Source organism: Strigops habroptila, chromosome 5, assembly GCF_004027225.2.
Source record: "Strigops habroptila isolate Jane chromosome 5, bStrHab1.2.pri, whole genome shotgun sequence".
Taxonomy (NCBI): Eukaryota; Metazoa; Chordata; class Aves; order Psittaciformes; family Psittacidae; genus Strigops; species Strigops habroptila.
The window spans coordinates 12500581-12527443 of record NC_044281.2 but is presented as its reverse complement, the minus strand read 5'-3'; the positions used below and the strand labels follow the sequence as shown (position 1 = coordinate 12527443).

The 26863-nt window shown below is 36.2% G+C and overlaps 1 protein-coding gene across 9 annotated transcripts in view; it reads left to right on the top strand.

The window, feature by feature from the left end:
• Positions 1 to 26863, top strand: part of FAM126B (family with sequence similarity 126 member B) — a 57148-nt gene that overhangs the window by 17423 nt on the left and 12862 nt on the right. For 6 of the 9 annotated variants that reach the window (XM_030485634.1, XM_030485638.1, XM_030485636.1 and 3 more), the window contains 10 exons: positions 5001 to 5102; positions 7278 to 7356; positions 8439 to 8540; positions 13821 to 14000; positions 16033 to 16113; positions 16760 to 16875; positions 17644 to 17739; positions 19503 to 19619; positions 20317 to 20404; positions 25655 to 25814. In XM_030485634.1, coding sequence (XP_030341494.1) covers positions 7306 to 7356; positions 8439 to 8540; positions 13821 to 14000; positions 16033 to 16113; positions 16760 to 16875; positions 17644 to 17739; positions 19503 to 19619; positions 20317 to 20404; positions 25655 to 25814 — 991 coding nt within the window. In that variant the 5' untranslated portion in view covers positions 5001 to 5102; positions 7278 to 7305. The other 3 variants (XM_030485633.1, XM_030485632.1, XM_030485631.1) reach the window with 3 other exon arrangements.

The following is a 26863-nucleotide window of genomic DNA, read 5'->3' as shown; positions in this document are numbered from 1 at the left end:
TCTCACTGCAAGAAAGACATTGAGATGCTCAAGCATGCCCAGAGAAGGGCAACAAAGATGGCAAAGGGCCTTGCAAGGAGCGGCTGAGGGAACTGGGGTTGTTTAGCCTAGAGAAAAGAAGGCTCAGGGGAGGAGAACTTGCCACTCTCTACAACTACCTCGAAGGAGGTTGTAGTGAGGTGGATATTGGTCTCTTCTCCCAAGTAACAAGTGATAGGACAAGAGGAAATGGCCGTAAGTTGCTCCAGGGGAGGTTTAGATTGGGTGTTACGGAAAATTTCTTCACCAAAAGGGTTGTCAAGCATTTGAACAGGCTACCAGGGAAGTGGTTGAGTAACCATCCCTGAAGGTATTTAAAAGACCTGTAGATGTGGCACTTAGGGGCATGTGCTTGTGGTGCACTTGTCAGTGTTAGGTTAATGGTTGGACTCAATGACCTTAAAGGTGTTTTCCAACCTCATTGACTGATTCTATGATTTGTGTGCATAGCATGAGCTAGGAGAGTGCTTTTGCTTGGTAAGATTCTCTTTAGATTTCGACTGGAATTGGCAGATGCATAGTGCAAGACTGACTTCCTTTGAGAACAGTATTGTAGCTTTAATTTTAAGCGTGAAGATTCCAGGTCTAATGATTTAACAGCCTTATGTCTTAGATTCTGCCATGTTATACCAAATAACTAAGTTTAGGAGAAAACTTTTAAATTATAATTTTAAGTGCTTTTTTTGGGGAAGCTGTTCAGTAGTTGAATTTTATATTTGATTTTAACATTGAGTGACTCTGTTTCTACCTGGAACATGCTTATAGCATGAATTTGAACTTGTTTGCTTGTTTGGTATTTAAGGGATCTTAATCAGTTCATATGTAAAATATTTTAGTGCATTTAATTATTACTGTTTCTTCTAACTTAATTTCTGGTTAGATATTATGGGTCCTACATATTATAAGAATTTTTGAGCCATAGTAGAAAAAAAAAATCCACTCTTTTTAAAATCAGTGTGGGAAATTTTATGTTCCCTGTGTTCTGTTTGCTTTGGGAGGGATGTGAACACTATGGAAATGAAATCTAATGCTCTTAGTTCAGGTGGCTTCAACTTTGAATAAATATGCACAGGATTTAATGCAGCTAACCAGTTTATTTTAGAGACACATGGTGCTTGATTTTTTTTTTTCGGGTCCCCTACCTCCCCCATCAAGTCACAGCAAACTAGGGGGTGAATGTAGGCATGAGCAGTGTTTTACAGATGCTGATGTGAAAATCCTAGAGTACAGTCTGCTGGTGCTGTGCAGAATGGGGCAGTGCTTGGAGGGTGTGCACAGCCACTGGGCACTGTGCTCACACGCTCACTGTGCCTTTGTTGAATGTTCATGTAGGGAGTCCAGCGCAGTTAGTGTGCTGTAAATCTACGACCTGACTATCTTGCCTGTTTGTGCAAGTCCTTAAAAATGTTTTTAATAGCCAGGCAGATAATATGGAAGGGAGAGATGGTTTGTCCTAAAACCGAACTGGTAGAGTAATCCTAACTGGAATAGGTGTGGACTACGTCTGTATTGATACAGCAGAACTATCTATCTGTATCCTTTTTAAGCCACATGAGCAAAGCAAGCTTTAACATCTGAAAAAGTTTTCCAAGAAGGCTGCAAATGCAGCATTGGAGAAATGAATAGGTTGTATTTATATTTTTTTCTATAAATGTAGTGCAAGACTGACACATAGGTAAGGCACTTTTCCTCCTGGGATATAGTTCATATTATTGGTCTTTAATGTACACCCCATCAAAAGCATTCTGTAAGCGTCAGAGCAACTAGGTGTATTTATAGCAGCAACCACACAAAGCTGCATGTGGAAGTGAGCCATTGACTCAGAATGGATAGATTGTACAGTAGAGGTGGCCCAAAGAGATCTATTGTGTAAAGCTCTTTTCCTATTCTCCTAACAAATACACAAAAAGCACTCTACAGTGTCCTTCAGGGATGAACAAGCACAAGATTCCTGTGGCAGTTGCCCTGTATTCTAATCGTTTGCATACTTTGGAGGTTATCACATATAACATTAAAAATTCTTCTGCTTTTCAAAGTAGAACTGTTAAATCTTACTGTATCGCATGTAAGAAGACACTGTGCATTGGATTTTGTTTCTGACATTGCTATTAAAGGGTGTAGAATAAGCTCTGTGCTTCAATAGTTGTTCTGAAGGTGCTGATTTCCTAGGCAGCAGGTATAGCTTTGGTTCTGAAGCTCACTTACACTGGAAGAAGTTCCCAAACAGTGCTTGCTTGAAAGTCAATGCATGGCACAAACATTGTAAGAGAATTATGCGCATTACTGGGGAAGGTCATCTTTTCCTTTTTCATGGTAGCTAGCCACTAGATGGGCTTAACTATGATCTCAAACTGCACCCGAATTGCAGCGCAGGTTCAGTTTATGACTTCATGTGAGTTGAATTGTTTGACAGACAGCTGTATGTGGACTTTCTCTAAGGCTTAGTAGACTTCTATAGGAGGAGTTAATTTCTTAGGTAGATTAGATGTTACGCTATTATGGTACTTGACATTTTTGACAACGTATTAGGAACATTGGGATCTCTACAGAGTTTGCAGTAAAGCATTTGAATCATTCTAGCAACTCTTTTTGGTTTTCTAATTTCTTTAGATACACCAGGATTAATCCTGACTCAGGCGAATTGCTACTTAAATTCATTGATTTTACTTACTTGTAGTATTCTTCTCTTACTCCAAACTACTACATTTTTACTGGCCTGATGCATGTGTTTCTTAATAGCCTTGTGTGTTTACTTATTTCTGCAAGTTAGCTTGCTTAGTGTTCTCCTAGCAGTCTTGCTCCGAATTGTAATGTTACAGGGCAAAGAATACTTGCTGCTACTTAAAATATGCAATAGTATTTGGTGTAGCTTTATCGAATACACGTTTTGCTTTTGTTGGAGCTGTGCTATGATTTCATATGTACTGTTGTTCACTGGATTGTAAAGAGAAGGGGGATTTGTGTTTTGGTATGGGGTTTTCTGTTGTTTTTTGGTTAGTTTGTTTTTAAGCATAATCTTAATTCTCCCTTGCAAGGTTTCTCCAAGGAAATAGTCAACTTCATACATACTTGATGTAATCTCTCAAGTTGATATAGTGCTGGAGGAGAGCAGCTTCTTGCCTCCAGGTTTGAACAGGATCTTCCAAGCTGAAGTAATCACTGGGGAATTTTTGGCCAAGAGTTACAGCTGATGTTTGCCTCTGATTTAAGGACAGTAATTTACTGTTTTCAGTGTATAAAATAGTTTGACCCGCATCCTATTTGTGATGCAATGTAAAATATGTGTTTTAAATCATCTTCTTAAATTTAGTTCTAGAAAACCTGCAGATTTGATTTGTAAGCAAACTGACAAGTTAATCAAAAATTTTGAACTGTTACAGCCTGATTCTCCAGCCAGGTCCATGCACATCTGCTTATGCTTAGTCCTTTTGTATAGAAATAGAAATTCCCATGTCTGATTTGCTGGTATATAACTGTGGTGCTTGTTTTGGGGCTAAAGTAACTCAAGTTCCTATCCAGGAAAAAATAATGTCTGACTTAATGCAGCTCCGGAAAGGCGTGCCTGATGAACTTCCAGGATCTGTATCTTTGGTTTTGACACTAGGGATAGCAGGTTAGGTACAACTGAACCTTTAATTAGCAAATGTAATAACTTAGAGCTAGCTGGGACCTCATGACATTTCCAGAGTGTGGTGTATATCAGATGTCATGTCTGGATATAAAGGTTGTTTCTAGCCTGTTGTAAAACTTGGTTCAGGATTTCTAAAGCCTTCCCAACTCTTACAGACCTGATAATCTGTCTTGAAGATGCGTGCCTGATAATTACAGGAAACAACTGATAATAAGTTAAATACATACATATATATTTGTCTTTCAGGTCTCCTGTGCATGTTTAAAAATCTGTAGGTAATCAGCTATAGTGTGCATGTAGGCTAGAAATTTGTTTGGTTTTTTCAAACCTCTGATAACTATAGTCAGGGTAAGAAGATGATGATTCTAATTTAATTAATTCAGAACTGTTATTTAAGATCTCTGCAAGGAATTGCATTAAAAAAACCAAACCAAACACAAAACCCAAAAACAACAGTTGATTTTTGAAAATTCATAGAGGACATTGGTTTGTGTATGCCGTCTTGTGATAAAAGCAGTCACAGTGTAGCCTGGAAAGGATGGTACCTCCTGTTAACCTACCTCTAATTAGCAAAGGGAACCTTTTAGTAATTTAGAAAAGTAATTAATTGAATAAGCAGTACGGAATGGAATACACCCATTGTTCATGTACTTCAATTTCCTGTTAGAGGTTTCCAGATACTGAAATCCTCTAATTTACCTCAAGTGGGCTCATTTGTGTGTTGTTTACCTCATGCTCAGTATGAAGGGATTGTTCAGTGAAAGGTGAACTCTTTTTAGTGTAATATATGATTTTTGCAATGACATTGAAATTTTGGCTTTGTAAGGAGTAGGTATTAAGAAAATGATAGTAAGGAATAGTCTTTAATGTATACCAGTTAAGAGGTATTTGTTCTCCAAAGTCAGGGTATTGGTTCAACTCACATTTTATAAAAGCATTACTCTTTTCTTTCACCTTTCTTGCGCTGTTCTTCGTAAGACTAGTGCTTCAGTTTTCCTTTCTAGTGTGCTTGTAGTACTCTGCACCACAAATGGGTTTTCCACATAGGTGACAAAAGTCGACTTTTTGGATGAAGGCAGTTCCTCCTTTCTTCCTCCTGCTGAAATGATGAGTGTTTGTTTTGTTTGTTTTTCTGTGGGTTTGTTGTGGTTTGTGTGGGTTGTTTTGTTTTGTTTTTTACTGCAAATTGCTTTGTTACAGAAGGACCCAGATATGCTTTAATGGATTTGATGAACTTCAGTTTTTAAGGTCAAGAAAATAGATGCATTGTTGTTTGCTTTACTATATTTCTCCTTATTTGTGATCATCAGAGCTTCTTTTCACCTTTCAGAAAACAGGCAGTACTTGAAGACTTGACAAATGCATCCCAGGTTGAAAAACTGCTCCATTCCTCCTCCTCTTCCTCCTTTAGAAAATTGACTTCTTTGAAGAGGTAAAATTGAATGTTGCACTTTCTGTAGATTTTTTTTTTTTTTTCCCTCCAAGCAAAATCAACTAAATCTCAACTTTTTCTGTAGTATGTCCTGTAGTGGTTTAAATTAACTTAAATCCATGCCTCATTTTGATGAGTGGTATCTGTTTCCCTATCTATTGAAAAGGATGTCTTTGGAAACCTTTGTTTGCAGAGATCTATTTAGTTGTGTGGTGTTATTTTATAGACTGATCTCTCCGCACTTCTGCTGCAGTAAGTCCCCCAAGTGTCATTTGAATTTAAATGAATGTTGTTTCTGAATTTGATATCTTTTAGGATATTTAAACATGCTTTAGTAATCTGAGGCAGTTCTTTACCCACAGGAGTTTGTATTCTCTGAATGACTCTATGTCAAGGGCCATGTGAGATGCTACATGTAGCCCTGTTCGTACAAGGTTGTTAACATTGAACTTGCAGCTTCGCAATACATTTTTTAATATCTTATTTCATTTCATTTTCCATTTAACAAATACCTATCTATTTTTAAATACAAATCTTTTTTCAAAAATCAAAGCAAGTATGTTCTGAGACCAGAACAAGTGATTCCAGTCACGTAGTCTGGCTATTTAAAGGCCATTTATCATAGGACTTCCATGATGTAATTTTTATATGAAACCAATAATTTTTGCTTGAGCCTAAATAATTTTCAGAACACATTTGAAAGAAAATTGTAGAAAGTAAATAATTCACTTCATGTTTACCTGCCTTTTTCCTGTAAATTTTACAATAAATTCTGCAAATAGTAGCACTTAATTTATTATTGACATTACTTGTATGAAGTTGATGAACATAAGTGTTTATGGAATTAAAGATGATTATAGCCATCTTCATCTTGTTATCATCTGGTTGTAGAAATGTTTCTCTTCTTTTCCCCATCTCAGGCTAAGAACATCAGAAAAATTTGATTGTATTGAAGGAAAAAATATTTATTAAAAGAAAAAGGAGGAGTAGGCTTTGAAGCTGATGGGTATTTGTAATTTTTAGGAAAAATATGGTAAAGTTACGTGACTGTGTGACAGCTTTGTGGCATGTTATTGTTATATGGCAATATCACCAACAGCAGTATACCAAATTATCTCTTAAAACGCAGTGTCCCTTCAGGGATTTTCTCTTTCTTGTTTCTGTTCAGGCAGCTGTTAACCTGCAGGTCCTGTCAAAAATAAACTTTTGATGAAACCTCAACTCAGAAGTATTTGTATGTCTAGTATGGCTTCAAACTGATCTTATATTTTACTGTCTCCTCAATTTATTCCTTTTCAGGTCATGATTCTTAGATTTCAGTCTCTAGGTTTAGGCTATAGCTTCATTTCAGTTCATAAGATTAAAATTTTCTGGGACCTTACTGACTTCCAGGCATTGTCAACCTGTACTCAGAACATGCAGAAAGACAAAATGACCCTTGTTATTTAGACCTCTTTAAACATTAAGCAAAGGTGTCTAATGATGCCTTGTATTGTAAACATTCTTGCTATTGCCTTGAGAATTAAATTTATGCGAATTTGAAAGATGCTAGAATATGACTTGTATATGAAATAGAAAATACAGCAGTTGTCCTTTGCAAGTTTTCTTTGTTTTATTTTATTTTAGTTTCTGAGAATTTCAGCATACTTTTAGGAGAGTTAAATCTTGCTGTTTGAACGAGAAGCCTCCATATTCTGCAAGAATGAGGTTTATGGAGTAAAGTTCTGTTATTAGGATTTCTAATAACTGATTTTATGAAACTGCTTTACTACAGTAGCATCTACTGTATTTGCTGCTGTATCTAGAACTGTCATTATAATGTCTCATATGATTTGTTCCATGATGCTCTTTACTTTGTCTTTTCTTTGTACTATATTTCATAAGGGAGCAAAAATGGGATAATGTGTTTGTCTTAAATAATGTACATTTTGGCCTGAAGCACTCAATCCTTCTTTTTCTTCCTCCCCCATTAATGTGCAGTACTTTCGACTAAAACTCTGAAGAGTTTAATCATTGTTAGAAAATGGGACCACTTGTCCAAAATGCAACTTTTCCTGTTTAATGTTATATAATTCTGTTGGAAATATGTTAACAACTTTTCATTGGGGTAGGATTTTACAAAACTAAGTTTTGCTGCTAGACCTCTTCATTTAATTTCTTTTTTCTGTTCAAAAGGTAAGAGAAAAGCAAAAGTAGTAAGAAAATGCTGGGATCAGAACGAGGTGTCGTGGAAGAATGGCTGTCAGAATTCAAGGTCAGCTGAGATGAATGATAGTTACGCCATCGGCTTTATGCACAGAACACTGTTTCGGTTTTTGTTTTCTTACTATCCATTAAGTGACATTTTAAATATCTTGCTCTTTCAACTTATGATGCATAAAGCATGCATCTAGATGCATCTTTGTGCATCTAAAGCATGCATAAAGGTCTATGTAAATGAGTCAGCTGGTACATAATAAGTTTATTTTTATTGTATATTATTGTAGAGCAGAACACTGCTGTAACTGTGTGGCTTTTTTTAAAGCGTATATTTCTGTATAGATTAAGCTGATAGAATTTAACTAACAGCTGGATAATCTTGCCCAAATTTCTAGTTGAGCAACTTTTCTATTAAAAAAACCCAAAACAGTATAAATGTTTGGAGTTTAAAAAGTAAAGAAAAATATTTGGCTGTTGTTGGGGTGCTTTTTTTGTATAGTCTACATAAAATTAATTATGTTTTCATGAAGAATCTGAAGTATTTTTAAGATGTCTTGCATTTTGATAATTACTCTGAGTGAAATACAGGATAATGTGTAAACAAGAAAACTGTATTTCATGACTGATAGGAAATTAATCTGTTAATTAAATTAAGAATTAGTAACTCTTCTCATCATTGGTGATACACAGTCATTACATGCTGTTGGAAATTTGCTGAGGTGCCAAGGTTGCACAATCCACAGATGTGGTTGCTTGGTGGGACTTGAGGCTGTCTATGCACATTCTAGATTATCCACACCTCTTAAATAATTCAGGTTAATTTGATAAAGACTTTGAAAAGTGCCTGTTAAATACAGAATATCAAGAAAGAGAGTCTGTGTATCAAGTTGGCGCTAATGGTTTTGTGAAAGATAAATCTGAAACTGCTTTTGGATTTAACTCTGAAAGTTGGTATGTGCCCCCAAGTGCTATTCGTATGGAGAACTTCTGCTGAATGAACATTTATTGAACTTTTCCTTAATATTTTTCTTAATATTGGGATGGGACTAAATCCTTCGTGGAGATCTTTAATGCTTGGAAGCATTGATTTATCTGGGTAACAGGTTTGTTTTTGGTTTTTTTTTTTTTTTTCTTTAGGCGTTACCTGAAACACAAATTTCCAGCTATGCAGCTACATTGCACCGAAAAAAACCACTGGTACCAGCTCTTTATAAGGTCATTCAAGACCCAAATAATGAGGTAGGAGACATTAAAAAAGATTTTTGTTCACATTCTTGTATCTTTCACCTCTACAACTAAAACTAATTGAGAAATGGAGATGGAGAGTAAGATTCTTCAATTCTTCTTCCTAAGGTAGTCCAACACAGGTATCACCCCTCTTTTTGCTCTCTTATTTTTTTGACAGTTAGTTTAATGACTTTCTGGTAAGACAGAACCTCATCGGCTCCCAGAAATACAGTTTATGCTGTCTGCTACATTTTACTTGCACAGCTGACTGTTACACTTGATTTGGTGTGAGGTTTGGGTTTTTTCTCCCAGAAAACACCTTTCAGGCATAACAGAGAAAAGTAGGCCTTACAGTGGAACTCAGTAAGACCAGTGTGCTTTCACCTGGTGGCTTATTACAGTGGAAGATAGAATCAATTTATTAAATCCTATTAAAATAACCAGATCTTCTTTTGCTTATCATAGTATCATGTTTGTGTAATTTAGTTTTACTCTGCTGTAAACTAGAGCAGAACCAGGGCCCCAAAATATAAATATACACAATGAAAATTTAGCTTACCCATGTACGTAATTCATTTTGCAAATGGCATTAAACTGAGCTTTCTATTCCATTGGCTTCTGCTATGAGCATTTCTGAGAAAGTGTGTGAAATATAACTTCTGAAAAAATTGTGTAAGCATACTGTTCTCTGCTATGTAAACTACTTCAGATAAAATGCTTCAAAATATTTTATTTATCATCTGTGATCTCCTGTATATTTATAAATTAAATGGCAAGTGTACGCAGCAAGGAAGTTCTTTATTTTTCTAAGCACAGCTCAGCTGCTTTTGGAAGCTGAATGCTTGATTGACCTTAAGGAGATTACATAATGCTCATGTAATATAAAAAAAAAAAGCAAGCTTCAGAGCTGTCAACTTTATTTCAGTGTCACAAATTACTTGCATAGTGACCTTTTTCTTGGGATTGAAGCCACTGTTATTCTCTTTCCAACCTGAAGCCACCATTGCTGCTGTTGTCTTTTGGTATGTATAATTGTGTGTGTATACTTCTGAAAATGTAAAAGCTTTCGTTTGCTTTGAGAATAAGCATTTGATTCATTTTTTTAATGATGAAAAAACCAGATTTGCAAAAAGAGTATCTTCTTAAGGGTGGGACAGTAGCCTAAGGGTATTGCACACTGCTTGTCAAGTATTCCTCTTTGGAACTGCTGTTGTTGTTTGGCCTGATTCTGATATCAGGTATAAGATAAGACTCACGGCTGATTAATTTCAGGTTCTGCTTGTTAAGGAATTATTTCCTTGTTGCACATCTTCCAAACTTACTTGTGTGTAAGGAGTATTACAACAGTAAATTCACTACTTCGCATAATTCTGTGGCAATATTTGGCTTTAAGTGGGAGGTTTTTAAAATATGCTTTATAGGGCATTTGTTAGAAGGATAACTGATTACTTATGAACATAAAACTTATGTGGTAGGCCATTCTAAAAATGTACTTGCTGGATTCTTAAACTTGTTGGACAAGTAATTTCTTTAGTACAATTTAATCATAAAGTTGACCCTTTTTTAAAATTTTCTGAAAGGGGCAAACTGTTTAGAGCAAACACGAATTTTTCTACAGTCACACAATTCTATCTTAAGACCAGTATTATTAATTTAACATGGAACCAGAATGTTTAGGAACCAAAACAAATGACCAAGGTGTTTGTCTTTTTGACAGCTGTCTACCAGTTTGAGAGCTTTCAAATGAAAGCAAGCATATGGTCAGGTTCAATACAGTTGTTACAGTTAACCTTTTAGGAAATTCCTTGACTCTCTTGAATATGGAGAAGATAATGACTGAAACAGAAAGTTACATAAAAAGTAGAGAGTGATCTTGCTCATAAACAGCTTATTTAACTGATTAATGATTTTTGCATAACATTTGAATTTTAAAGTGAAGTGCTTTTGAAGTACTGGGTTGTTGGCTTTTTTTCAGATATTTTGAATTTTCAGAGTTCCTTTATGATTGTAGACATAAATGCTCTATGGATTTTAAGTTAATGAAGTACTGTAATTTAAGCATTTAATATTCCTGTGGGGCTGTTTAACTTGGAAAACTTAGTCTTGAAATAAAAGAGGATCACCTTTGCAATGCCAAGCACTTCTCTGACCCAGGACTCTTCAAATAATAACTAATTTCACCCATTATGTTATAGTTACACCTAAAATGAGCACATTATTTTCTACCATGATTGAATTAATCAGGAAGGCAAGCATTTCAAATCTTTGTTGTGCATTTTATAATACGTTATATTTAACTTCAAGGGATGGTTCTTAAAATGTGGCAAACTTGTAAAATAAGCCAAACTAAAGCTATTCATCAGGGATATCGTAAGAGACTTTTTACTTACTATTCTTTGGCTGACTGCTGTGCTACTACTCAGTTTCCTTTGACTTTGGACTGAAAGATCTCTGGGATTAAAAAAGTGTGTGCTAGTTCATGTATACACCCACTACTGGTGACGGAAGCTCCATTTCCTCTGTTTATCCAGTGTCTTCTCAATATTTATATTCAGAGAATTAATTGGAAGAGGCTGGTTCTCTGAAAAGCCAGATAACTAGGATGCAAGGAAAACATTTGTTCTCTCTTACAGTGTCAAGTTTTGTGTTTCCAGGTGGGAGAAGATCATGGCATTTTAATGATTTTAAAAAGCAAGGCAGCTTTTTCTTGTGGACTTAAAGCTCTGAACATACCAAAAGTGCTACAGTAGTTGCTACAAACAACTTTCAGGTTTTCATCTAAGTAATTTGCAGTTGTTAAACCTTCTGCACAACTAATATGACTACTACAAGAAATGAGGAGTATTTACATGCTTGCAGCACCAGTGACTGCATATTGCTTGTGTCTTTCTCGGGAGCATGGTTTCACTTAAAAGGCTATTTTTATGGGGGGGGGGGAAGTAAAAAAAAAAATAAATCTTTGAAAGAAAGTAGAATAAACTCAGTAACTGCTCTGGTTGAGTCTGATCTGACTTTAGCTAAAGTAAATTATTCTTTTCCATTGTTTTTAATGGCTAATTTCGAAAGGAAATAGCTTTGGGCTGCTGTCATCTCTAATCTAATAGAAGTACCATTTATAGCAATGCTGCTGTATATATCTGGTTTCTGGTAATATTTGTTTAGCTTTTCTTGCACCTGTTCTCTCCTTGCAAATATTTTTTTATCCATTATTTCCATAGATTTCTACTTTTTTTATGCTAGCTTCTTGCTTATATTTTCTTTAAAAGAAAACCTACAAATGCATTCAGTGATCTCTGAATTCTTTATTAACCTGTTTTGTTTTGTTTTTTATTTGATCATCTAAAATGTGCTGGGCCTTCCATAAAACAAAGATACAGTTCTGTTTGTGAGGATTTGAACATTGACTGTAACAAATAGTTTTAACAGTATCACTTCTAGATGAGAGTTTCTACCAAGCAAATATTAAGAAAGAATATACATACGCATCTTTTGAACATAAAGTGCTTTATAGGTATGAAATACTGGAAAATATATACTAGATAAAATAATACATGTTCAACTTGATAGAGAAAGCCCTAGCATCATTTTACTAAAATGATTGCAACAAAAGATTTATGGGCTTCTAATTTCATGTAAATCCCAAAACAAAAATGAAGTGGTCAGGTATTTTACATATATGGCTTGTAAAAAATTTGTGTATTTCTCTCATTCTGTATCAACATTGTCAGTGTCAGCTTTCTTCCCTCACTCTCATGTGGAGTCTCCCGTTGCTTCACTTGTAAAAGCAGGCTTCTAGCTAAGAGTAACTAGGCTGTTAATCAGAAGCCTTGTTACACAAGGTGCTTATACCCAGAGCCTTGTATAATAAGAGATTTGTCTGATAGCAAAGTTTTATTCTTTGTAGATGTCATGTTATGGCTTATGTAATCAGTGGTTTAAAAATGGCATGCTTCACTGACCAGAATACTGTGTGTTTGGAAAGAAACTAATGCATTCACCAGAGGGGTGATGCTCTGTTAAGGCAGCTGTCTTGATAGAAAATTCTGTCAGATCGATGTTGCGTATGTGTAATATGCTAGAATAAAATATGTAAGTCTAAATACGTGTATGTGAAGTTGTACAGTCATACAGATTTACAGCACTGCACATATACCAAACATTGAAACTAATCACCTGTAAAAAAGTCTGCCCCTCTGCTGATAGCAAGGGACTTCTTAAAAGTGTTTTTTTCTGAGGGGGTGGGTGGTTCACAACAAACCGCAGAAATACGTCTTCATACAGCATAACAGAAGAGTGATGGTGAATTCTGCAGGAAATTCTGGTTACTAAGATTTTGATGAATAGACAAATCAGGGAAAGAACATTGCTCTAAAAAATTTTATGTGTCATTTAATTTTAATATAAGCATGGTGAGGCACTGGAACAGTTGTTCCAGTTGGTTGCCCAAAGAAGTGGTAAATGCTTCATCCCTGGCAGTGTTCAAGGCCAGGCTGGACGGAGCCTTGGGTGACGTGGTCTAGGGTGTGGTGTCCCTGCCTATGGCAGAGGGGTTGGAACTAGATGATGTTAAGGTCCTTTCCAACCCTAACTATTCTATGATTCTATGTATGTATATGAGAGCTGCATAAAGCATATATGGTTATAACAAACAGTTGAGATTCTGGCCTCTATTTTCTGACTATGTAATTATTCAATATTAACATAGATGCTTTAGGTTACATGGATGCCTCCATCTTTCTGGATGTTGAATCTCCCCCCCCCCCTTAAGTTTTATGGATGCTTAACTAATAATTTGTCATTATAGACCCTTACAGTGGCAGGGATTTTCTTGTGCTTATATCACACTGACTCGACAAGGGCCTTATTTGATTCTTGTACTGGAACCAGCTAATCTTTAACCTTTGTACTTTTATAAACATTACAACTGCACCTTGAAAGTTTTGTGGTGCACATAGTTCAAGCCATGTGCCTGTCACATGTCTTAAATTAATACATATATGCAAAATAAGTCTCATACTGACAGGCCTAGAAGAATAATATTCTCAAAGCGCAAGATGGTAGTGTTTGTAGTAAGGCCGCATTTCCCAGTACTGCATACCAGTGCCCCTTGGGTCTGTCCTTACAGATTTTCTTTAAAGGAATGCAGATATCATTTTGGTTCATTCACTTGTTATCAAGGAACATCTTTACTGGCTGCAGTAGCCGTATGATATAGCCCCTATATTTGCTGTTTCATTCTCCCTTCTTAGAGGAGCCTAACAGTAAATTATTAGCCTTTTTGCCTTTCCACAGCTCCTGGAGCCTGTTTGCCACCAGCTCTTTGAACTGTATCGTAGTTCTGAAGTTCGGCTCAAGAGATTCACACTGCAATTTTTGCCGGAGTTGATCTGGGTATATCTGCGTCTTACTGCCAGCAGGGATAGGCAGAGTAATGGTTGCATTGAAGCACTGCTGCTTGGCATTTACAACTTGGTAAGTGAGATGAGTGGGAATGCGTGAGGCAAGCTTTGGTCTGAGGTTTTGTGTCACTGACCACTAGGAATAAAGTAAATTATTGGAATGACATATTTGAAATTATAATACGCTTACATGAAAGCATGTTTAATCTGGAGCAAAGCATAATGTAATGAAGGTTTAGTAAGAACATGTTTGCAAAGTTGTTTTTTTAAATTCTTTTTTATCGTAATCTTTTGGGGACAAACATTTTAATTAAAAAGTATCATCTCATAGGCTTTCTTGATCTGTGTTATACTTCTGTTTCTAAGAAAATTAAGTAGCCCTCAATGTTGAAAAATACCGCTTTCTGTGGGGATGATCATCAGTCCAGTATGCTTGGTCAATCTTCATGTGCCACTTCCCTCCATCCTCCCTCTTACTCTGAATATGTCTTTTTAAGGGTAATTTGAAGCTGAAACTACTCTGCATGCTAGCACTTAGATACATGCATGTGTACATTTGAGGTAGATAGTCATCTCAAGTGGAACAAGTAAGTTATTTTAAGAAGAAGTAAAGGTAACTGTAGATGATTACATTTGGCTGTTAAATGTAAAATAATTTTTTAGATCCTTACCTTAGCCTGCAAATGTTTGTTCTTATAATGTTATGAGGCTGTTAGATAAATTTAGGAATACCGCCAAGATAGGCATTCTCTAATGGGAATTTCTGTGTTACAGGACTTAAAAACATATTATACTGAAACACCACTCTTCCCTCTACTATCCTAGTAAACCCCTCCTTTAAATTGTGTTTTATATTTCTTCATATGATGAGACACAGAACAGTCACATTGTGATTCTTAACAATTTTTTATGTGTCTGTAGATCAGCTCTAACTGGAAGATCCAGTTAATTTAGATTTTTTCAGATAGAAAAAAAATACTGGAAACTGCTTGCTGATTTTTCGGTACTGTTTGCTGGCTTGAAGTTGCACATTTATCTTTGTCAGCCATTTTCTCAAAGGTCCTTTTGCAGTTCCTATGAAAGTCATGTTGGTGATTCATTTCTTTTTTTTGAAAGACACTAATTTCTTCATTCTCTTGAGATTCAGGAAGAAAGAGACTTCAAAATCAACAGTGGCTTCCACTGTTTGGTTTTTTTTTTTTCCTGAAGTTGTTGATATTTTTCTGCACATACACGGAGACTGAAAGAGGGAGGTTATTGTCTTAATATTTAGAAAGTGAAAGACAAGGATAAATCTTTTGAGTTCTGCTGAATTCTATCAGCTGTCCTCCCGCTGTGATCCTTAAAGCCTGCTACAATGACTGTGCTACCTTGCACAAGTTTTCACATAAACTGGAATGACTACAGCTCGTTGTTTGGAAATTTGCTGTACAAAGTGAAAAGGCAGGATCTTACACTCCTTTTCGGTATCGTCTTATGTAATTGCTCTTAGTATGTTTGCTTTAAAAACTGCTGGGTTTGCTTATCTAGTAGCCTAGCAACTAGAAAATCTGACCAGTTTTGAAAGCCTTTTGAGAAAACATTCTGTGTATTTCTTATGGATAGAATGCCTGAAGAAACTTTGCCAGTCCCCTTGATTTCACCTTTTGTCTGTGATGCATTTATCATGAGGTACTCCCATTGTCATGAAGTGATACATCAGACCTCATTTGTCTATATCTGTTGGGCTTAAAGTTTATCCTTGCTCTACTATCCAATTCTATTAAAAATAAATGTTATAATGTAAAAGTGATCTAAAAAAGAAGCTTTTTATTCATTTTTGGTTTTGATGAAGTTGCACTGGTCGAGGAGCCAGTGCTGGTTTTATTAGGTGTTGCAGACTGATTCTGCAAAACAGTCTGTGATAGAGGTCCTTCTCACTTTTAAAATGTATATGTAAATTTCCTTGTATTCTGCATGTGTACATAGACCTTGGGGTGTGTATTAAGAGTCTTATCACACCAGAACACCTATCTTACTTGTTAAATGCCTTCTAACAGTTGAAAATTATTCCAAGTCCTATCTCCTTACTTCTGTTTGGGTTTTGGTTTTGTTTTTTAATGCAGGAAATTGCTGACAAAGATGGAAACAACAAAGTTTTATCTTTCACCATCCCTTCATTATCTAAACCCTCAATATATCATGAGGTAAGAGAGCTGCTGTAGTAAATTAGAATTGGATCTATTAGAGGAATGAAAACTGGATCCATTTGATGCAACAGGCCGTTTTAGATGCATCTTGTTGCAGTAAGTTTTCAATGTCAGTAGCTTGCAATTAGTGTAATCTAATTCAGTAGCATTAGTAGAAGAAAAGGAATGTAAATTTTGAAGAATCTTTGTTGACAGTGCCCATTTTGAACAGATTTTAGTTGTGTTTAGTTTAGTGTTTAGTTGCAACTGTTTTTTTGCCTCTTGTGTATTAGTATAAATGTAGTCTTCCAACTCCTCCTTAATGCAAGTTTGAACTTGGAGTCATGTTTTTCTTTCTCTACTGTTGCTATACGAAAGGTCTGTGCAATTATGACAAACTTATTATAAATGGATCTGTAAGGATCAATGTTGAAAATTGTTCTCACCTGGTCTATTGTTTGTAAGCATGGAAGCTGTTTATAGTAATGAAATCAGGTAATGTTTTTTAGATATACTGTATTCTGGAATAATCTTAATTTTTACAGGTCACAAGACAAATGTGTCTTTTGGCTCAGGTGTTTAGAAGTTTCAATGCTTTCGGGGACCTTTTACTTATTACTCGATTTCTTCCCTCTTCCTTCCTTCTGCCACCACCTACTACTAGCCCTCTACTATTGGATCCATGGCTTTAACTGAAGGAGCTCTATGTCAGCATGATCTCATCAGGGTAGTTTACAGTGATCTTCATCCTCAGAGAGAAACCTTCACAGCACAGAACCGGTAGGTGGATGTATTCTGACATTACAGGTCCTTCACTAGGCAGACAAGAATCCTTAAACATTAAGACCAAATATATTATGTGCTCAGTCTTTTCTCAGCATAAAGTGCTTGGAAATAAATCTAGAGAACAGTCGTGGTAATCTTGAGGTATAGTATTTTTGTTGTTTATTCCAACTTTGTATGTTTTTCTACTAGTTAATTTAGGAGAGAGTAACTTCCCTGTTATTTCCGTGTCTGCCAGGAATGTCTTTGCTTTATGTCTGCGAACTCAAATTTTCCTGGAGGTATAACAAAATTCAGCTTTGGCTCTGAGGCTGTGACTGCTTTTTCCACAGGAAAAGGGGAATGGAGCTAAGTGGATAGACAGAACTAGGGATGAGGGAAATTGCCCTGCTGCTCTATGACTGCCAGCTTTACCTTCATCTGAAGCCAGCTCTGGGAAAACTAATAAAATAATTTTTAAATGCATTGCAGACTTGTTCAATTCTATAACTTTGTCCAAATATTATGCTATATGCCATTTCCTCCATAGCTCCTGCATATGCTAATGGCTTTCAGTAATAATTTTTAGAGTTTAATACTGAACCTTTAATAACCTGTTTCAAGTTAGTGAATTATAATGAAAGGATTTCAAGGTTTGTGTGTTTGCCTCTGACACTTTTTCCTGTGGGGTATTTTTTGAGACTAAGTTGTAGAATTTTTGTGTTAAATTCTGGTGAAATATGAAGAATTTAATCCATGCAAGGTTTTGCTCTTGTCTCTTTTCAGGTTTGAGGTGCTGAGCTTTCTTATGCTATGCTACAATTCTGCTATTGTGTATATGCCTGCCTCTTCTTACCAATCACTCTGTAGGATGGGTTCCAGGTGAGACACTGGCCTTTGAAATAGTTGTTTGCAGGGTGCATCTAGACTTCTAAATATTCATCCAGCAAAAAAAGAATTAATTTTTGTTGCATTTAATAATGTAAAATACTTAACTCTTGGTCACTCATGCAACTTAACGAGAAATTTGAAGCTGTGCTTACATTTGCATACACATTAAACATATGGAGCATCTTACTGCTGCATGGGCTTTCATTCTAGTTATGTAACTTTGTTATTTGTAAAGAAAAAAAAGGGCAGTTTTGGGGAAAATTAGTTGAAGCTGCTCAGACTGATTTGCATTTTTGGATTTACATAGCTTTCAACCATTTTTCAGTATGATCAGGTTAAAAAATACTGTGAGGAATGCTACCAGTTTCTTCTATTATTTCCCAAGTATTAATCTCTTGGTTCTGAGGATGGTTTATACGAAATGCCTGTACAGTGTTCTGGGTTTTAGCAGTTTGTTTGGGGTTTTGTGTGTGGTGGTTTTACTTTTTTTTTTTCTTTTTTTTTTTTCTTTTTTCTTCTTTGATAACAACATTCCACTTTCGAGAGAATTCAGTACTGTGATTTCTCAAACTCTTATACATGCCCTTTATATACCCTTCTACTTGAATAGTCTTGGAAGCATCTGTTTGGCAAAGATCCCTGCTTTTTGTTCTGAAAAAATCTCAATTATATCTGATATTCTCATGTGCCTGTTTTTACCAGCATTTTGACTAAAATTAGATAAATTCTCTCTCCTGTACCCTCAAACAGAAGAACCTCTTGAAATGTTGTCTGATTTAGCTTGTTTGTTTCAGCACAATACTGCCATGAAAGAAAACCATTACATGCAATTGGGTTATTGATCAAAGAAGGGTCAGACTAGTCTCTAACAATGTACATTCTGTAGTAACACATGCAGTTAAGATTATAGTCTGTTTTCTTTCCCTTGAGTTCTGATGGGAACGGGTGAATTCTTCGTATGCTTCCATCATTTTCAGTTAAATTGAGGCTATGCTAAATTTACCAAATATGTTGAATTTTCCTGCATCTGAAAATTAGATCCCCTCTTTGGGTAGAGAAGAGAGACAACGTTTTATAGGCTAGGGATTTTTTTTTGTTGTTGTTTTTGAAGCAGTGTAGCAGTTACTATGTATTAGTTGGCATGTGTTGCTTCCACAATGAAGATTCAGATATTAAAGTTATGAATAAATTCTGTTTTTTACAGAGACTCAGTGTTGTGCAGTGTATGGGAAGGCAGGCCTTTTTTCAAGAGTCAGAAGTAGTTTTTTAGAAGGCAGCTGAGAGCAATTCTCAAGAACACAGTATCAAGAATACAGTATCTGTGTTATCCAACTTTATGTAAAAGGTGATTGCATACTGCCATCACACATTAGATGGGAGATGACATATTTCTCTTTTGTACCACTGGAATGTTTTCTTTAAAGAAAGTTGCTTTCAGTTACTGAATTTTTGGGAGAGTCTCCGACTTGGTGGCTGGCATCTTGCCACCCTCATTCTTTAGAAGCTGGTATGATTTGAAGAAAACAGATGGAGTTAGTGGCTATATGGGAGTAACACTGAATTACCAGCAAACTACATCTCAAGGCACTGTTACAAAACTGCTTTAATTGTTGGGAGAGCAACATAAGAATGTTCTGTGTTGTGTACTTATATTTTAAAAAATAAGTTTTGAAAAATTAACTAAAATCTCTCTGATGTAGACATTTGTAGTCTTTGTGAGCTTAACATTTTGTTACAACGGTGTGTTTTTTCAGGCTATGTGTGAGTGGATTTCCACGGCAGCATGAGAAACGCTGGAAAGAACACTGTAGTAGAGTGGTGTTAGACCCTGACTTCATGGTGCAGCTGCTCACAGGTGTCTATTACGCCATGTAAGTGGATGGAGTTTTTGTATAAAGAGAAATGTCTGGTTTTTTATGAATTAAAATATAAATGCTGTTTGCTTTATGATTGAAAACAAAAATCGTTAAACTCACAATGCAAGTTTATAACTCAATTAGTGTATTTCCCTTTACTTGCTTACTCAGCCAGCTGATAATTTGAACATGTCTGTCAGCACTGAATTAGGTGATGAGGGCCAGCAGTAGGTGCTGAAGAGAGTTAGGCTTCTAGCTTCATCTTTTCCCAAGTTTCCATTACCATCAGATACCTTCTGTTCACAAGTGTAATGAGCTTGGATACCAACATAACCTGATGAAATGCAGGCCTCTTGAATGTCAGTAATTTCTGAGGTAGTAAAATCCATTTCTGGTGGAAATTCAGTTCCGCTAAGTAGCATTAACCTTCACATCTTGACCCCATTGTTTGGGGTTTTTTTTTATTCTTTAAGTTTGTTCTGATTATGACATCAACTTGGTCTTGCTTGGAGGTGACAGGAACAGCTTTTTTTGTTACACCAACAAAATTAATTAAAAAAGTTTTGTCTACACTTTTAAAAGAAGTGCAGGGGTTGGGGCATACATACAGTTCATGAACTTTCTACATAAGCAAATAATAGAAGTGCTGCATTTTGGCAGAAAAAAAGACAAGTTTGAGTTCATAAGATAAATAGCTTTCTTTACTTTTTAGATATAATGGTCAGTGGGATCTTGGCCAGGAGGTATTGGAAGACATAATTTACAGAGCACAGCTTGAACTCTACTCACAGCCTCTGCTGGTAAGAAATAATGCATTTCAATTTATGGCCTTGATCAGGAGGAGTATGAATGCGTTTCTGAAGTGGATTGGTAATGAAAGCATTTGTGGCCATTTACTGCAGTTCCAGATAAAAGTGGTTGTTAACAGCTGGTGTTTTCAATGTAGCTATTTATATCATGATTTTTCTGCTTGAGTAAGAAGCTAGGGTGTTGGGATCTCCTAGGACTCACTGATGCTGAAAGCTAGGATTTTCTAATGTATTACAGTGGTATCAAAATGTTTGTTATTTTGGCATAAGCTACCAATGAGAAATTCAAAGAAGCTTAACCAAATGGTTGTACATCATAGGACACTGGTTACAAAAAAAGTGTTTTCTGCTTCTGGACCTTCACTGGGGCTGAGAATATGCTGCGTGAGTCAACTAGTAATACAGTAGAAAAAGCAAAAGCAGGATAGGTCTTAATTTTTACCTTCTTTGGAGGAGCAGAAATAGAATTGATTTTTTCTGATTGATTGAGTTTTTGTCAGTTTCCACTATACTTGCTGTTCTGATCATAAAAAGAGAGAAGTGAAATGGGGAAAGAGGTGAAACTGGGTTGGATGCGGGTGAATGTGATTGGGAAGAATGAGAAGGTTGACAGGAGGAATGGAGAGATTTCATTTTTTGTCAGATGTAGAAATGAGGATCAAAATAAGAGGGAAAGTTAAGCAGAATAAAGTAAAATAGAATATTGTTTCAGTTGCTGCATCAGAATTGTGACTAGAAGCCTTTAGTGCTCCTCTGAAATAACAGCAGTAAAATTTCACTGCTTTTTACATAACTGAGAAAGGAGTGGATTGGGAAAAATCTTTTAATGTGGCCATCTGAGATACCTCTCTTCTGCAATAAATTGCATAAAATTATTCTCTTGATGAGTTAATACTGGCTGTAAAATACATCTACAGGCTTTCTGACACTGCTGCATTTTAAATGCTTGGTATCCATTGAATTATTACAATAGTTGGTTCCTTTTGGAAATGACTCATCACTCCATCAGACTGAAAGTTTTAAATTAAATATTGAACCTACTGAATTGGGCCAGACAGTTGAACTACTACATTTAAAAGGTGTGTAGGAGGATCTGGAACTTGATGATATGACCATTTGCAGTCCTCATTGTTCATTTCTAAGCAATTTGTCCTTAGAGATTACTTCTAATTGTAAGAATCTTCTAGAATATCTTTGAGTTTTTCCAAAGCTATTGCCATTCTATCCCATTACCTGGGGCTGGTGATGTCATGACATCACCAATTTTTTCCCCTTCCCCTATTATCAGGTTTTTCATGCATCCATGTGCAGGTACATTTGTGGGGTTTTCTTCTTAATACTCTGATCATCGCCTCGCTGCCTATCATGTTTTATTGCAATATTTCAAAAGCAGCTCTAAGAAATTGTCAGTTTTATAAAAAAAGTGACCTGCATGTTCTTGGCCTCATGCTGTGTATTCAAGGACTTTGACTATTTCAAAGGTTGGAGTCCTTTCACCTCATTTCATTCTCCAGGAGATGTATAAAATTATCAGCATTATAAAATTTTGTATTTTAAATGTAGAACTGTGGGCACCAAATAAAATATTATCTGTGCAGCTTCCCAGATAAGTTTCCAGTTCAGCCTCTGCCTAGGATTTCCTAACAGCAGCAAATTCTTTGAAGTCCGTTTAATATTCGGGCAAATCCCTATGTTAGGATTGTTTTTAGGTATCTGTGCTGAAGCTGTTTGTATAATTATGGGAATACCATTAGTCATTATTATAGTGAGAAACATCACAGCTCCTGTGTTTGGGAATGTCTCTTGGAGAAAGATTTTTGACAATATACTATATCTATACTCTAAATAGGTTTAGAATGCCTCTGGAATTAAAAAAAAAAAAGGTGCTGAAATAGCATCAGAATGCTATGAAATATCTGTAATGTAGTTAAAAAGCTGTGATGTAGGAGTGGTCTTCTTTCACTGTTACCCAGAGGTGCACTGGAAAGGGCAGGAAATAATACAAGGGAAGGGCTTTTTCTGGGAAAAGTATTGCTGTTAATCATCAATGGTTGTTGGTTTCATAGTCATTAGGGTTATTAATCACCAAGACTCAATAGTACTACTAAGCTAGCTTGAACCTGGGGACTAGCTCAGTTCCAGTCAGTCTTTTCCTCTGAATGCAAGACTTCTGCGCTTGTTTCAGATGGAAATCTCCATCTTCAGTTCAGAGACGCACAGGCTTTCTTAGCCCGGTACACATGAAGCATGGATCAGCAAGTCCCTGTTGCGACAGAACTTTTATCTAGTGTATTTTATTGAGGTACTTACTGCTTTTGTTGGATGTGCTTTGCATTAGAGCTCCTTTCTGATAGGCAAGAGTGGATGTCTGGCCTGAAACCAGCCCTCTTTTGTCATCAGTACTTGCAGACTTGGCTTGCCAAGTCTGAATTGTGGTGTGTGTTTGTTTTCCTGCCTTTCAGTGCTGGATTAGACAGAGTGAGCAAGTTGTTACTGCATCCTGAAGGATCACAGTTTTGTGTTTTTTCTGTCAGAGAAGACTCATTCAAACTCATTTGGATTGTTCTACCGTTATGTTGATTTTTATCTCTCTGTGGTTCTCCTCGGTCCCAAGAAGTACAATTTGTAAAAGGTTCAACAAGCAGAAGTACTCTGTCACTTTTCTGATCCTGTTGCGGAAGCTTTTTCTACTAATTTTTAGATTTTAATTCTGTCTATTGAAAAGAGGGTGTAACTCTAGTGAGTAGAAGATGAGAAGACAAACCAATGTATACTGTTGATCTGTCGTGGTTCAGTGCAGCAGAAAGAGTTTCTGAAATCTTTAATGTGGTCTGGGATAGAGTGAATGCAGTTTGTACCAGTTCAAGAGGATGGCATGGAAGAAGGCCTGTGTGTGAATAGGAGAGCAGTTCACAAACAAATGTTGAGGCTGAGAAAATTGGCTAGCAAAGGGCAAATTAGTGCTGGGCAAGAATGATAAGGAGCATTTCTGTGATGATGGCAACAATCTTTTGTGTTGATTAGAAGTCAGACAGGAAGGCAGTGGAGAAGATGTTTAATGGGTAGTTACAGCATCACAACGGCATCTGGAGATCAGAATCAGCTATGTGGTGGCCATTCCAGCTCACAGGAAGTGAAAAGTTTTTGATTTAGTTAATATCCTGTGATGTGTGGCTTTGATGTTTGAAACAGTTTAATTTCTTCTCATGGTTGTCGGCTTGTTTGCCTGTTACAACTTGTAGGAAAGCCACTTTTACTTTATTATAATGTGAATAAACACCCTTAATTTATGGCATGCATGCCATATGCATTGATACAGTCTTTTTATCAAACGTTATCTGAGATCTTCACAAGAAAAATTTCCACCAATAGGGTCTGTTCTAGGTGTTCTTGCGAATGCTAATGAAAAATGACTTAATTAGTTAAGCTAATTAATTTAACTTAAATATGTAGGCTTTGGGAGTTCAGGGAATTTGTTGGATGTCCCTTACATTCGCAAGGCCTCGGCAACCTCAGAGTATCAACGCAACATTGATGATGTTTAGAAGTGTATTAATTCTGTCAGTAGGTTGAGGGACACATATGCAACTGTTGCTTACAGCATAAAACTAGGAAATGCTTAGTTATAATAACGTGCTAAACAGTGGATACTACTGCATCAGCTACCCACTAATCTTTCAGCAATTAAAAAAAATGCGTGTTCTAAGAAAAAGAACATAGTCTAAAAGGAAGAAAAATGTATGTATGCATTGTCAGAAAAGTGGAGTATTTTGCAAAGATGCATTTTCTAAAGGAGATCATATCTCACTTACATTGACAGAACAGTCAAATTTATAGTTTTATCTGCATCTTAAAATACGGTTTACATGCCTTGAGCTAACAAGTTGATTACATGGATTTAAGACATGTAGACCACATGTATTTAAATAAATGTGTTTCTTTTATCACATAGTGAACTCTGTTTTCTCAAGTTGCAAAATCAGTGTGATACAAGAGAAAATCCATTAGGAGTCAACATGAAGTTGCTTTTCATAATGCTTGTAAACTGTAGTGGAGAGAATAGCCTGCCCAAATTACAGTGGGAGCTGTTGCTAGGTAGGATTTTACAGAGATTAGCAAGTTGCATTTTCCATAGTTGTTTTATTTTTAGTCTAGATGTCTCAGACACTCTTATATAGTGTCTTCATTAGAGGGGGAGTAAAGAGCATGTGGGAAGTCGTATGTCTGTGAAACGTAAGAGATCTATGAATGAAGTTAATGTGATGTTAAGTTTAAAATGTGTCTAATATTTTTATTGCCGCTTGGATGTATAAAGTCAATAAGATTTTGGAAAAACAAGGTGTTTTCGCTTTTTTTTTTTTAAGTTCTAAGTCCTACTTTGTGTGCAGCAATTTCATTATTGTTGAATACTGCATGTGCCATAGAGACCCAGCTTGCTTTTCAAGAGCTGGTACATAAGTTCACTTTTTGAACAATTTACTTGTAAACTAGGAAACTGAAAGTTGCTTTTTTATTTCCTTAGAGTAAAACTTTAATCCCACAGAGGCATTTTATGGAAAATTTAAAGAAGCAGTTAAAACATGAGAGCCGAAAGAGGTCATTTGTTCTCAAAGCTGCAAAACTTCTGACGTTGTAATAGCCTGTTGTAATTAAAAATTTGATCTAATAGAGCTGAATGCATTTTAATGATTTGATGCTCATTGCTTAGGTTGAAATCTGTTTGTTTGTTTGTTTGTTTAAATTTTGCAATTACCTGCATTCTAATCCCCTTGATTAGGTTTTTTTTATGGGGGGAATATGGGGTAGGGAGGGTGGAAAATGGCCCTGTTCCCCCCATGCACAAGGCCATGTGTTGTTTGCATTGACTTGGCCTGTGACTTAATTTTATGACATTCTTGTCATAAAACATGAATGTTATTTTCCTTGTCACTTTGCAGTCTCTTTTGGATGGAGACCTTCCTAGGTAGGTTGTTACTTCTGTCAGTACAGGTGGCACATGTGGAATGAAATAAATCACCTCAACGAAAATTCAGCTATATTTTTGGGAATAGGTTTGCGATGAGCTTTTCAATGTAATTATCAATTGTGAATGGATCTTGGGGATAAGGCCGTTCATCTGGAGGGGATCTGGCATAATTAACAATTCTTGGTGGTTTCCCTTTTAGCATCTGACAAGAAATCTAATATTGCCATTAGTGCAATCAAGGACAGTAGTAGTACAGCATTTTACTTTTATCTTAGGTTGCAAATGCTATGAAGAACTCACTGCCCTTTGATGCTCCTGACGCATCGCAAGAAGGCCAGAAGGTACTGAAAGTAGAAGTTACTCCAACAGTGCCGAGGATTTCTCGGACTGCTATTACAACAGCTTCTATCCGTCGCCATCGCTGGAGAAGAGAAGGTGAGCTCTCTCTGCCAAGAGAAAATACTGTAGCATACTGTATCCATCATCATCCCTGTAATCTGGCTTCTGAGTTTGAATGTTTGCAAAACAGTTGGTTGGGGTTTTTTGTTTGTTTTTGAAAAGTGATACTCCATAACAATGTATAGTATTTTACATCTTCAGAGCACTGCATGAACATGAACATCTGGGGTGTTTGTTTTGTTTTTTGATTTGATGATAACCCATGAGGTAGGTGAGAAAATGGAGAAGCTGGAAAATGTTCAATAAGGCTTCTTTTTTTCCTCCATGTAACACAGCATAAAATTGTAGGGTAGAATTTGGCTTAGAATTTGAGTTCTTTCTTTAATCCACACTAAAACTCAAATGCCTCTCATCATAAATACTTCAGGGAATGAACGGTATTATCCAGACCTTGACAGGGTTCCAGCTATCTAAAGCTACTGAAGGCAGTGGGAGAGGGAAAAGCTGAACATCACAATCCTACCATTAAGTGGCCCGATTTAGAGAGGGGCCATGTCATAAAATAGCTTTGGATAGCTTAGAATAAGTCCTTATTTTTCCTCAGTGAGTACTTACGTCACAGGAAGCGTGCCTGACTGTATAAAGAAAAATAATAAATACATAGTAATATTTACCTTGATGCGATGACATCTTCAGTGTAGATGTAGCAAAAAGCTTACTTTGAAATCACTTTGTCATAAAGCTTTGTTGCTGCATCTATAAAACATTAATTAAAAAAAGCTGCATAAATGGCTGAAGGTAAAAAGTAGAATAACCTAAACATAAACTGAGAGTAAAAAGTGTCTGAAAATAAGGATTACATGTTTTCCTGTGGTACTCTCTTTTTTTTGTTTGGTTTGCTTTTTGTTTGTTGGGGTGTGTTTTTCCCCTGTATCATATGCAAAAGGATTTGATGACCTGAGGTCTTCAGCTGAATCATGATGTCCAGGACAACAAGTAGCTGTCTTCTGTTTTCAGAACTCTGGGTCATGTTTGTCTTCACTGTAGTTGCCGTTATATTCATTTGCTAGTCTCTGGTCTACAGT